The sequence below is a fragment of the Betta splendens genome, chromosome 1, assembly GCF_900634795.4.
Source record: "Betta splendens chromosome 1, fBetSpl5.4, whole genome shotgun sequence".
NCBI lineage: Eukaryota > Metazoa > Chordata > Actinopteri > Anabantiformes > Osphronemidae > Betta > Betta splendens.
Window position 1 is genome coordinate 4,748,905 of NC_040881.3, and position 13,627 is coordinate 4,762,531.

General features: G+C 46.6%; 1 protein-coding gene across 12 annotated transcripts in view; it reads right to left on the reverse strand.

Annotated features, from left to right (window-relative positions):
• fat1a (FAT atypical cadherin 1a) overlaps window positions 1-13,627 on the reverse strand; it is a 56,370-nt gene that overhangs the window by 16,902 nt on the left and 25,841 nt on the right. For 10 of the 12 annotated variants that reach the window (XR_003785014.3, XR_003785020.3, XR_008694094.1 and 7 more), the window contains exons 5-11: window positions 13,011-13,340; window positions 11,711-11,927; window positions 10,804-10,872; window positions 10,158-10,297; window positions 5,256-5,531; window positions 4,954-5,164; window positions 428-4,501 (exon numbers count right to left, since the gene is read on the reverse strand). Coding sequence is in view for 9 of the 12 variants with exons in the window: in XM_029142366.3 (XP_028998199.1) it covers window positions 428-4,501; window positions 4,954-5,164; window positions 5,256-5,531; window positions 10,158-10,297; window positions 10,804-10,872; window positions 11,711-11,927; window positions 13,011-13,340 (5,317 nt within the window). In the remaining 3 variants the exon portion in view is untranslated. The remainder of the gene's footprint in view (window positions 1-427; window positions 4,502-4,953; window positions 5,165-5,255; window positions 5,532-10,157; window positions 10,298-10,803; window positions 10,873-11,710; window positions 11,928-13,010; window positions 13,341-13,627) is intronic. The other 2 variants (XM_029142623.3, XM_029142556.3) reach the window with 1 other exon arrangement.

Here is a 13,627-nt window from a genome sequence, read left to right on the forward strand (position 1 = left end):
AAGGACACGTTGTCTCATATTGAGTTTGATTAAATATTGGGCACTGACACGCGACAGAGCCTGTGCAGTACATTATTGTGCCGGGTTCGGATTCGTCTCGATATTTCCAGGCCTTGCATAGTTAATCATACTTGCTGATTACCACCAAAGGAAGTGTTTGTTTGCAGTCAAGCATTATTCATGTGATTATACATTTCTGAGTTATGATGACCTAAATATTTGCCTAGAGCTTGTGAAGATTAGACTATGACTCCTAACAGATGATATGACTGTAATGTTTCAGCGATGAGATATTATCATCATATTAAGTGGAATAAATGGATAATCTCCCCTAAGCTCTGTTTATGGAAAAGTGATACACAAAGGAGCAGGGAGTAAACTCTCTGCGCTTACTAATTATCTGATTTACAAAACAATAAACACCCACCTGTGATGAAGTAGTTCACTTGCTTATTGATGTCCTCAGAATCCTCGTCTGTGGTGCTGAGGATAGCGATCACCCCGCTGGGCGGAGGGTCATCTTCACTCACTGTGCCTTTATAGATTTCTGCCGTGAAGCGAGGCGGGTTGTCGTTCACGTCAACTACTGCTACCTCCACTTTGGTGCCTGTGACGTGTTGGACTTTGTCACCTTGGTCTGTGGCTAGGACGCCAATTGTATATTTGCTCATCCTTTCGCGGTCCAGCTCTTTCAGGGTGGTCACCCATCCGGTTTCACTGTTGACAGCAAACAGTTCGGAGATCTCCTGCGAGTTCTGCCTCGGGTCGAGGCTGTAAACGACATGGCCGTTGGATCCGGAGTCCTGGTCGTTGGCCTTGACCTGAATCACTTGGGTCCCACTGGGAAGGTTTTCAACAATGACGGCCTCGTAAGGGTCTGACTCAAAGATGGGCTTGTTGTCGTTAATGTCTTTCACCTGGATGTTTACATTCACAGATGCACCGACCTCATAGCTCGCATGCTGGGTTTGGGCGAGCAAAGTGAGCTGGTACCACTTGGCGGCCTCGTGGTCCAGGCTCTTCTGAAGCTTCAGGGCTCCGCTGTCTCTGTCCACAACAAACACCTCGTCTTTGTTGCTCTCAGGCGTGTTCCCCTTCACAAGGCTGTAGACAACTGGTTGTTCGCTTTGCACCTGAATCACATCAATTTCCGTGCCAATGGGAAGATCTTCCGCTAAGGTGTAACGATAGTGTGGTTCGGAAAATAGAGGGATTGGGGTTTCTGGTGCGACAATACGAACATGAACCTGAACCACTGAATGTTTGGGTGGATTTCCAGTGTCCTTTGCTCTGACAAAGAATGCATAGAGCTCATTTTCAAGTCCAATTAGACTCTCTTTGGTTACGATGACTCCAGATGTTGGATGAATTTCAAAGTTCTCGCCCACATTTTCAACATCTGCTTCTATTGAGTATTCGATGTCAGCATTGCTTCCCTCATCCATGTCTGAAGCAGCGACTCTGAGCACAGAGGTTCCCCTCGGGACATCTGACGCAATGGTAGCTTTGTACTCAGCGGCCCGAAATTGTGGGGCATTATCATTGACGTCTGTGAGAATGACACTGACAATACAAAAGCCCACTTTACCTCCACCATCTTTAGCTGCGAGAGAAACAGGTATAACCTTCTCAATGGCATTCTCCCGGTCGAGGCTCTCTAGGGTCAAAATCTCCCCATTTTCATTGACAGAAAACTTGTCTTTGGCAAAGTCATTGACAATCTGGTAAGTTATTTGTCCATACATTCCTTCGTCGTCATCAGTCGCCTTTGCTTCTGCTACCAACGTACCAACAGGTGAGTTTTCAACAAGCTCTACCACATACTCCACCTGAGCAAAAGTGGGGTTGTGGAAGTTAGCACCAATAACGGTGACCACGACAAGGGCAGAGTTCCTGAACACACCGTCCGAGACCGACACGTTGAGCTTGTAAAGAGGTTGCATGTGTGGCCTCCGGTGGTTGGATATGACTATGGCACCGGTTTGTTTGTCTATAGCGAAGTTCTGATCTTCGTTTCCAGATGTAATTGAGAACTCCAAATTGTTTGCGTCTGAGCTGTCAGCATCTGATGCTTGGACTTGAGTGATGAAGTGTCCGCGTGGCGCCAGCTCACTCACGGTACTTTTATAGGTGAGCTCTGAAAAGGTCGGGGCATTGTCATTTAGGTCAGTGACGTCTATCACCACAGTTACATCAGTGGACAGGGCTGGAACTCCTCCATCCACCACGCGGACCCTCAGCTTGTGCTGTTGGATCACCTCGTGATCAAGTATCTGAGCTGTAGAGATTACACCGGTGTCGCGATTGATAGAGAAATACTCGCTGCTTTTCCCCTTTTCCTCAACCAAGTGAAAGAACAATTCTTTGTTATTACCAGTATCTGAGTCTTTGGCACTGACTTGCAAAACGGAGGTGCCAATGACAGAGGCCTCTGAAATACTGGCATTATAGGACTTTGACAGAAAAACAGGAGCATTGTCATTTACATCTTCTAGTATGATGTCAACAAACACCTCTGAGTGGGCTCCAGTCAGTGAGTCTGTGGCTCTTACGTTTAACTTATAGGCAGGATGCGTCTCAAAGTCCAACGGCTGAATCACATGAATAACACCTGTGTTGAAATCAATCGAGAACTGCTTGAAAGGATCTCCTTCAGCGATGGTGTACACGATACGAGGGCCTTCAGAGTCATTGGCCTGTACGTGAAGAACAGGTGCGTGCAACTGAATGTTTTCAGGGATTTCAATGCTGTAAAAGGGCTTCTCGAAGACAGGCATCGCTTTGTTAACCACAGTTATTGGCACTTCTGCTTCAGCGGAAAGGGCTGGCGTGCCGTTATCCTTCGCGATAACAACAAGGACAAAGTCTGTGTTAAGCGACTCCTTCTCAAATTTCTTCTTGAGGGAGATTTCACCAGAGGGGCTAATTTGAAAGTGCTCCTGATGCTCCTTCAGGTGATAATGGATCTCTGCATTCGGACCGGTGTCTCTGTCGACCGCCGTGACCTGTCGGATGAAGTGGCCTTCCTCCGCGTCCATCTGGACTAGCGCATGATAGGGGAGGTTTACGAACATTGGAGGGTTGTCGTTTACATCTCCCACTGTAACGGTTACTAAAACATGAGCCCCTTCTACAGTTGCGTCCTGTCTAGTGACCTCAACGACAATATCAAATGAGTCCTGTGTCTCGCGGTCAAATGGAATTCCAGTTGTTGACATTACTCCAGATGTGCGGCTGATATGAAACCTTTTATCGGGATTTAATATTTGATAGAACAAAGGCTCATTCACTTGGTTCCCGACAGCAGCGATGACTGCCAGTGTCTTCTTGTCAGAAGAGTTCTCCTGGACATAGGCTTTGTAGGACTCGCTGGTGAACTTTAACTTGTTTTCCTTGTTTTCTTTGACACTGATCTTCACTGTAGCAACGGCACCGAACCTTCCATCTGACACCCTAACTTTTAACTCATATCGACTCCTCAGCTGTGTGACATTCTGCATAGAGATTATGCCCGCGATGGGATCCATTTTAAATTTATCGCCTATATTTCCTTCAGTTAGGGAGAAGAAGAGTTTAGAGTTAGGCCCAGAATCTGCGTCTGTAGCATTGACTGTAACAACCTTCACCCCTTTATATGTTGGAACTATAATGGTTGCCTCATACAGCTCTTGGCTGAAAACTGGTGAACAGTCATTAACATCAATTACTTCAATGGTTACATTGGCTGCCTTCTCTGCAAACAGACGCGGCATTCCTAGATCATGGACCTGGACGGTGAAGCGGAAAATGCTCCTCTGTTCATAATCCAAAGCGGTTGTTATTCTGATTGCGCCTGTGCTTGAGTCAATGGCAAAATAGTTATGTGCAAAAGGTTCAACAATTTCATAGCTGAGCATGGCATTTTGGTCGCAATCAGCATCAGAGGCTCGAATTACAAAAGGAGTGTTGTCATGGGTCAGAACGACGCTGTTTACGGGAGCGGACTCGCTGATTACACCTCGGAACTCGCTCTGGAGAAAGACTGGGGGGTTGTCATTTTCGTCCTTAAGATGAATCAGAAGTGTGGCGTTGCTGGAAAGCCCGGCCATGTTGGTGCCCTGTATGATGAGCTTGTACTGAGAGGTGGTCTCATAATCTAAAGCTTTCTGTGTCACAACCACTCCAGAGTTTGGGTTTATATCAAATGCATTGTTGATGTTGCCCTCTTTTATTTGAAAGAACACAGACGACTGGCTGACGGCTGGGACCAAGCTCACGAAACTTCCCGGATGGGCTGATTCACTCACTTCTGCAGAGATCTCCTTTTCAGCGAATCGAGGAGCTGCATTATCAGAAACTGTGACCACAATGTGTACAGTGGCCGTAGCTGAGAGAGAAGGGGCGCCATTGTCTGCTGCCTTTACGGTGAGTTCAAACCGGGCCTTGCTGCTGCGATCCAGCTCTTTGCCTACTGTAATTGTCCCAAGAACAGAATCGATGGCAAACGAGTTTGCAACATTTCCTAAGAAGAAGACAAAAGATCGTGTTTATTTATCTGTCCTAGAAAAAGCTTCCCTCATTTAATTCAAGTCAGCTAATGCTAATTTCCATTAAATGCCCTGAAAAAGGCACTTTGTTTTATTTACCTTACCGCTTTCAAATCTGGCCCTAATCAAGAAAAGACTACTCTATACATTTCTTATTCCCAAAGCAGTTTTTGTAACAGAAAACCTATGTGGGATGTGCCTGTCGCCTACGTATTTGGAAACTCTCTAGACAAAGTCTTCAATATTCTCCCACTCTGGGTAAAGTATCCCATTCATGATCAAGATCCAGTGGGCAGCGGGACTCAGGATGATGCACACATTTTTGGAAGCTGATTCAATCCACTTTATTTAACAATGAAGACTTTATGCTAGGAGAAAAACAACTAGAATCACTGTAGCGCAACATAGCAACTTAGAATGGATTTACCTGATTCAATGCTGTAGACAATCTCTGCATTGGAGCCTTTGTCCTTATCAAGCGCTGTGACTTGAAGCACTGCTGAGCCCACGGCAGCAGACTCAAACACGCGGCCGGAGAAAGGCGTGCCTATGAACCCGGGTGCATTGTCGTTGCTGTCATCCACATTGACAATGACACGCACAAGGTTTCTCTTTACTGGTATGTCCTGGTCTCGTACCTAGAAAACAGGAATTTAAAAAAGTATGAATGTGAGAACCCTCGGAATAACTAACACATCAAACAAAACCATTAAAATGACGGCTCCACACCATGACGGTGAGGATATGCTGATGCATGGTCTCGTGGTCCAGCTGCTCAGCGGTGTACAGCGTTCCGGTTCCTGGGTCTAGTCGGAACTTCCTCAGGCTGAAGGGATCGGTACTGCTCAGCAGGGTAAAGGTCAGTTTGTTCTTATCATCTCTGTCCACGGCGCTGATCTGTATGACCTCAGTCCCCGCTGGTTTGTCCTCGGGGACGCTCACAACATACACCTGCTGCGAGAACTGGGGTCGATGGTTATTGGTGTCAATGACGCGGATAAGCACCTGGAGGAGAATACAGGAAAGAAGGAAAGCATTTGAAAAAGCAGAAAACACGCGTCAAGATGTGTCAAGGTTTCTGTAATTTTTTCTAGTAATGCTTTTAATATCCAGATCCCTTTGCTTACCCTATTGTAAGGAGCAGAATTATATAGATGAAGTACATGTAGAAATGGAAAGAGCTATGTTTCAGCTAAATAGCTACTCTTACTAATAATTAGTAATCATCTAGGTGGAACGTCAACTTCATGTCACTTATTAGCAGCTAAATACATACAGATAAATGAAAGAAATATATTGAGACTCAAATCCCCAGAATGTCTACATACAACAGCACTTCTAGCGTTGGAGAGCAGAAAAGCTCAGGGTTCTCTTCCAAACACACAACAAAGAATCCAACGTCCCCAAACTGTAAAATTCCACTGGGAGCATGCTTTATCAACACCAGCCACTCGTCTAGTGGACTTCCGACAGAGGATTATGGAGAGCTGCTGGAATGCCATCTCTGCTTCCGAGACCAGCGAGGGGTTTCTGCCGTTGCCAAACATGGGGAACAAAGGGATCAGCAGAGATTAGACACCTGCATTCCAGACACCAGGGGGTGATGTCCTGTAAGGAAACAGGTGAAGTCAAGCTGTTTGATGCAGGCCGGGGCGAAGAGGACGGCTCTCGCCGAACCTCTGGCTGAGCAGCTGAAGCGAGGTAGCTGATTTCCCCCATCCTCGGCCTATGTGACTGCCTGCTGGCGTGCGTGGCTCTATGGCTGTTTGTGGACGACTGTAAGCCTCTATCAGAGACAAATATAGACTCAAACTGACAGGACTGATAAAATTTACAATCTGCTGTGTGCTGGGATGTTGGCAATGCTGCTGAGGCTCACAGATGTCATCTTGGAGGGGGAGCGTTGGGACGCATGCTGTCTGTCAATGCTGTAGGCTGGCGGCTTGCCACAAGTCGTGTGTCACGCGCGACCCGTGTCACACTGCTAATCGGGACCAGTAATGTAAAACCAATACATTTTTCTAATGAGACATTAATCCCGTGTGAGCGTATGAAAGCGGGCCTCTCCTGCACCTTGCATGTCCCGTCACGTCCCACCAGATCCCCGCCGGCTCGCAATCCACTGTTCGAACACACAGATGTGCATGCATGCGCCTACACACACACACAAACAGGCGGCCCAATGTGTCTCAATCTGGCCAGCGTCAGATAACACGTCGTGTGAATAGTGACTACGGTGGCAGCGGCTGATAATGCTGTCAAGACGCCGAAAGAAATGAAACCTGGTCAATGGCATCCGCATCTATCGACAATACGCTGCTGCATATGGTTGGGAAAGCACACAAAGGGCTATTCAGACCCCACCACCCCCCACCCCCCGTATGCACACAAACTTGCCTTTCCCTTTGCAAGCAGGCTGTACACGACTTCAAAGGAACTTTGCCCCCAAACATCAGAAAGCAGCATGATACAGCCTGACTGCAGCAGAAACGCTGCTGCAGAAGAAAACTCTGTAGTCTTTGTATATGGCTTCCTCTGGGATTGCTGACGAGGAACGAGATTGGGACTGAGACACAGACGTGACAGATGGAAATACTAAAGGGGGGGAAAAAAGCGCTGTGAGGGTGAGATGAGAGCAGGAATGAGAAGTGACAGTGAGAAACCACATAAGAGGGAAATGGTCAAATTGTAAAAAGCACAATAAAAGGCACACAAAATAAAGACGGAGCTGGGAACAGAATGTTTAAAAAAAGAGAAGGAGCTGTGTTACTGTAGGCAACAAAACATACATGTAGCTAAGGTGAACCATTAAGGGAGACACAAAGAGAGCCTTTGTGGAGCCGAGAAGCACAGGCCCGGTAACAGATTGTGGGCAGAACAGCTTGAGGTGCTTCTGCGTGGTCCAGGGTGGATGTCCTGTAGCTGGACTCGGGGGGGGGGGGGGGGGGAGTCTGGGCCGCAGGCCGAGGCCGCCGTGTTGGCGCGCTTCCTGGCCGCGAGGTGCCGGGGCAAAAAAATGCGGCACCCCTTGTCTACATCAGCTGATCCGACAGCGGCGCCGTGAGAGCTGCAGCGGCCCGGCGGAAAGCGGGTCAAACAACAAGGCGGCTGTTTTCCACTGTTATGCCACAGACCAAAAACCAGGACGCCGGGGCTTACGCTCATAGTCTGCCTCAGTAATTTGAAAACTAAATACACGTTTAAGAACAAAAGCGGGCTTTAGCAGCCGCAAATAGATCAGTGCCTTGTGGACGACGCTGCACCTTTTCTGTGGCATCCAGAGCAGGATGCAGCAGAGCTCTGGTTGTGCTCATTGTCCTCTGGTGCCATGCGTAGGAGAGGAAGCCCCCTGCCAGGTGGCAGGTTCTGGGCAAAGGCAGGGCACTGGCACCGAGCACTTGAACGCGTTCCCAACACAGGATTAACACAGCCCACTACCCACAGAGGTCCAGTTCTCTTGTTTGTGCTTTATTCTACCCAAACAGAATAATCATCATCTCATCGTGCTCAGCCAACAAATGTGGAGGTTTCTAAAAAAAACAGAAAAAAAAAAAAACCACCAAATCTAAACAGAGAAATCAGGAAGAAAGACAAAGGGATCCAGAGGGAAAAAACTACATGGAAAGAAGAAATATTCCAGAAGAAGGAAAATAGGCCAAAGCGTCTGGCAGCACGGCTTCCACATGACTTTGATTTGAGGAATAGATAAGTCCGGCTCTGAGCCTCGCTGTGCGCGTGTGATAGGGCAGGCCGTCCGCAAACAACATATTTGCCCCCAAAGAGAGAGAATTCACTCTGAAGCAGATAACACATGACTTATTTGCATGTGCATAATCAAACCGTCCTATTTTCTATTCATGTAACTCAAACTGAAGACGAGACTGACTCCAAGTGAGAGTTGATAAACAAAGATGACATAACATCCGGGTGGTCAGACAAAGGCTTAACAGTGATTCTATGTGATGAGTCCCAGGGCCGGCTACACGCGCTTATTTTTAGGATTTAGGACAAATAAATTGTCATCATCATGTGACGCCTGAAAATAATAGCAAGTAAATGAACTATTGATAAACTACTGAAGCTCAAGAAAGCGAAACTGCATCACTGCTGAGAATTAGACCGGGCGGATAGGTTTAAAAGTAGGAGTGTGATCCACTGGACTTATTAATGATGCCGCGAGGCTTTCAAATGCGTGCCTGTCGCCGCGGCCGCTGAGAAGCAGAAAACAGGTGCTCTGTGGCACTTTGGGAGCTTTCGCTCCTTCCGTGGATGAGCGGCAAAATGCCAGCGAAGGCAGCGCTTCATCCGAGGCTCAGTGGAGCACAGCAGCCAGATGATGAAAGGCTTTATTCATGCGGAGTGACAACAAATAGATTCTTTACCGGCTACAGTTCTCTGAAGCTCCGCTGTGGGGACAAAGGAGGGGACATTTTGAATGCCTCCGTCCTGTATGACCCAAACTACCATGTAAAAATGTTCGAAATCTCGTGGACAAGGCATGACCATCACCACAAAAACTAAAGACAACTCGCATGCTTAAAAGCTTTTATCAGGGCAGTTCAGCCGGGGAGCCAGATACATGCAAGCGGGATTAAATTAGCATATTAATACATTAAAATGGGAGTACGCTTGGAACTGCTTTGGAAGTTTTAGTAATCTATATATTCTTTCATCAAAATGACTCACATAGGATCATGTGGCTTACGGCTCCTTTGATTTCCTGCATTAAAGCGAGTTTCCAGACTGTGGCATCAGCTTAGTTGTGTATGTGTGTGTAATATATTTAGGTATCCGAAGTTGGTTCAAAAAAGGCAGAGGGAAGAAGAAGTTTCACGGGTTCCAGAAAGTGAAACAGCAGAGAGGAGGAGGAGATCTCAGGAATGCACACTTTAAAAAAAACTGGCTAGACGGCACCATCATCACAGCAGCCTGGCGTCAGGAATGAGACAATGGAAGATCCCTGGAGCTCAAAGCTGGACTGTGACGCTGGAGAACACTGACCACTCGTATCACGCTTTGATGCCTTCTACGCGCTTTAAAAAGGGCTTCGTGTTCAGTCTATTTGTTAATCTGCTTTCTTAGAGTAGATGACAGCGAACATGAGCCCAAAGCCAGGATGTGGTTAGTTTAGCTTAGCAGAAACCAGAGTAAAATAATTTCCATCAGCTTTCGAAACCCTGCTTCTCCATGGGTTTAAGTAGGATTTGGTTTTATGCCATTGCTATTAAATTTATTTAATGATATGGGGTCTGGCCTGAAACACTTCTGAACTAACAGTCAATTTGACTTTCTGTAAACCAGGATGGTGAGATTGTAGTTTTTTTCCCCCCTATCTTTGTCAAACCATTTCCAAAAATCCCATAAACTATTGGTGAGCTCTGGATACAGTGATTAACAGTAAAACACAATTGAACCCCGCCTCACATGCAGAGCCAGCTGATGAAGAGTCGTAATGTAACCAACCATTTTCCCGTGCAGTCGAAGCACTGACAGCATCAAAATGTAAACACAACCCGGCAGACAGGACTGCGCTTCACTCATTACAACCCCCCCCGCTATTTCTCGTGAGAAAAACAAAACCATGACAACTGCCTCATCAGCGTCCAACGGTTTCATTACTGTTTCAATTACCTGGGTGCTGACAGTTCGTGTCCCATCTGTGGCTTCCACCGTCAAGTTGTAATTTGATTTCTGCTCAGCGTCCAGGGGCCGCGCTACAATCAAGGTTCCGCTGGCCTTGCCCACGTCAAAGCGGCTGTCATAATTACCACCTGTGGAATAATTTTTTTTTTTGAGTAAACAAGAAAGGACAAAGGATTAGAGATAAATCATCACATAGCTGGATGTTGTAGCAAGGTTACACAAATACTGAATGGAGATGAGGGCATGGACACACAAACATCACTCCTCTGCTGATGCTACAGATAATGAATGATTATAGATTTATATATCAATGCATTAAACATACAGTATAATAGCTATTTCATGCAATCTCTGAGCATCCACAGTGTGGGAGCACGAATGCTTAGTGGTGTATGTACAACACTGAGGGAGTAAACAGTGACTATAAAATGGAGCTGTAAGGTAAGAGGAGGAGGCTTCCTGGATCTCGTGAGACTCTAAATCAGGTCACAGGTTTAAGAGGAACACCGTGGCACAACATCAACCCAGCAGCACGACACAGTTCAACCACAGCCAGCAGCACAGGCAGCACCCACAGACAATGGAGGATGATCTCTTAATGCAGCACAGCCTATTAGGAGATCACAGCAGCTACCTTCTGCTGTACAGTTGTGGTCACAAGTCATCTGAAGGATGTAAAACATCTCAGTATCCTCTATGCCGCCTTGCAAAAAATCCAACCAAACAGCACATTCCAGAGAAAAGAGGTAAGCGGTAGCAGAGCAGAGAAGAGAAGAGGAGAGACGTGTCAGTCACACATTGATTAGAGGGCGGACGAGCGGAGACCAAAGCATCGTTCACAGGAGTTTTCTCATGCACATAGTCAATAGCTTAAGTAAAAACAGAGGAGGAAGGAGCTGAAACACTTCAGAACTGTTTTCAATTATAATGATAAAGAAATATACAGCGGCTCCGTTGCCTTCCCCGGGAAAGATAGCGTAGTATAAGTTGTTTTGCCCTACTTCATCACTTGCTTTTGTTATCTATACGCGTTTCCAAAGGCAGGGAGCGGCAACTGCTGAAGCAGTAAAAGCGAGAGCACGGCTTAAACTTTTCAGACTGACTAGTAAACTGTAGGAAAGGTTGTAATGTCTTAATTGTCTGCCTGTTTAGGGCGATTAAGACGTTACAGCCTCCGTAAAACCCAGAAAATGCAGACGTCCGGTCTTTAAGCACGAGCTTAATAGGAAACAGCACATCTAGTTATAAAGAAAATAGATTTTAGTTACAGCATATAATTAAGAGAACGAGTTAGGATCAATGAGAGAGCTCCTTTTCACTAGTTCCTGTCTATTAGATATATTGGTGGTTTATTATTACATTGTGATTTTAAGGTGTCCATTATTGCTAATCTTTTATTCTGTGTTTATTTAAACTTGAATTTCAAACATTTTGGTTTATCAACATGACATGCTTCAATGTTACTCTTTAAAGAGCTGCAAAGACCATTTCTCACATGCACAAACGCAACAGAGGCGCGCGTAAAAAAAAAAAGGAAGTACCTGTGATTTCGAACCACACGGGAACGTCGGAGGCCTCGGTGGCGATAACGCCCACCATGTGTGCCACGGGGTCGCTCTCCATTACAGAGAAGGTGTAGGGCGACTCCTCGAAGAGCAGCGGCGCGGCGTCAGCCGGCAGTTCGGGTTTGGGTATCCACTCGATGTGCAGGCGGCAGGTGGAGGATTTCTGAGGGCGTCCATTGTCAACGGCTTTGATCTTAGAGAGAGGAAGAGAAGCAAAAGCGGTCATAGTGTTGTGCAACCTCCATCCATCCATCCATTTTCTGAACCGCTTACTCCCTAGTGCGGGGTCACGGGGGTGCTGGAGCCTATCCCAGCTGGCTATGGGCGAGAGGCAGGGTACACCCTGGACGGGTCGCCAGTCCATCGCAGGGCAACACATAGACAGACAACCATTCACACACACACTCACACCTACGGGCAATGGAGAGAAGCCAATCAACCTAATGCACGTCTTTGGACTGTGGGAGGAAGCCGGAGAACCCGGAGAGAACCCACGCAAACACGGGGAGAACGTGCAAACTCCACACAGAAAGGCACCAGGGCCGCCTCCGGGAATCGAACCCAGAACCTTCTTGCTGTGAGGCGACAGTGCTACCCACCACACCACCGTGCCGTTGTGCAACCTTTTAGCTGTAAATAAAAAAAGGAGCGAATCCAATGTGTGAAACAGAAGTAAGGTTGATATGTTAGTTAATGCTGACTAATAAATAACAGCAATAAACCTCACAACCTAAACACTCAACCAGCACATGCATGAATGAGGCCGCGGTTAATGGCACAGATCCACAGAATGGGTTGATTCGGCGGTAAAAGCATTTCCCGCATTGTAAGTAAACCTTGCATTCTGAGCAACAGAACACCTTTTGTGTGGCGTTCCTTTGTTCATTAAGCCTTTGTGAGGATTTGCATTCCTGTAAACGGCGGTGAGCCGTCGTTTGTTAGAGCTGCAACGCTCAGGGACACGAATCTGGACAGAAATTTAACTAATAAGAGCAGCAACTGTGGACGAGCCAAGAGATAAAACCTCTTATTATGGGAAGTTATTTCCTTCTAAGCATTTCTAAAAAAAACCTAATCAACAACAAAACGTCAACATTGGTGTAGATGGACTGGTCTTTGGCACTTACAACTAAGTGCATAAAGTAAATATTCTTAATTTAGAGAGAAGACTTCACGCTTATAAATGCACTCAAATGGATGGGCAGAGCTTTTAGTGCCTATTGAGACACAGTCAGATGAGTCTGGATACGATAAAGCCCTGGGAGCAGACACTCACTGTGAGGATGTCGTAATCTGCAGCAGAGGAGAACTTCTTGGACGACACCAGGCCAGTCTTGGGCTCGATGAAGAACTTGCCCTGCTCGTCTCCCGCGTCGATGCTGTAGGAGATCTCTGCGTTGGGTCCGTCGTCGCGGTCCGACGCGATGACCCGGTACACCGGGTCTCTCTTCATGGTTCTCTCTTTCTCCGGCTTCTCCCGCACAGGGAGTTGAATCTTGTAGATCTTCTCCAGGAACAACGGCCTGTTGTCGTTGTCATCAAGGACTTTGACGATGACGCGGACGGTGGTGGACTTTGCAGGAACGCCATTGTCGGTGACGGTGATCTGCATTAAAGGGGGAAGGTGTCATGATGCACATACAGTGGGCCGTTTGATTTTAGATATAGATAAACCCATTTATGCAAAATCATCCAAAGAATCATCCACTAACTGCCTGTTAGACATTCATCATTCAGAAGCTTAAAATGTATTGAAGGGAAAATAAACAAGAGGTGCATGATACGTCTGCATTGTCCTTCATCCCAGTTCCTTCTTCGAGTTAACCAGTAAATGCAATATCCTCTACCAGTTACCATCAGGTTTTTTAACACACTTTGTCACTTAACAAGACA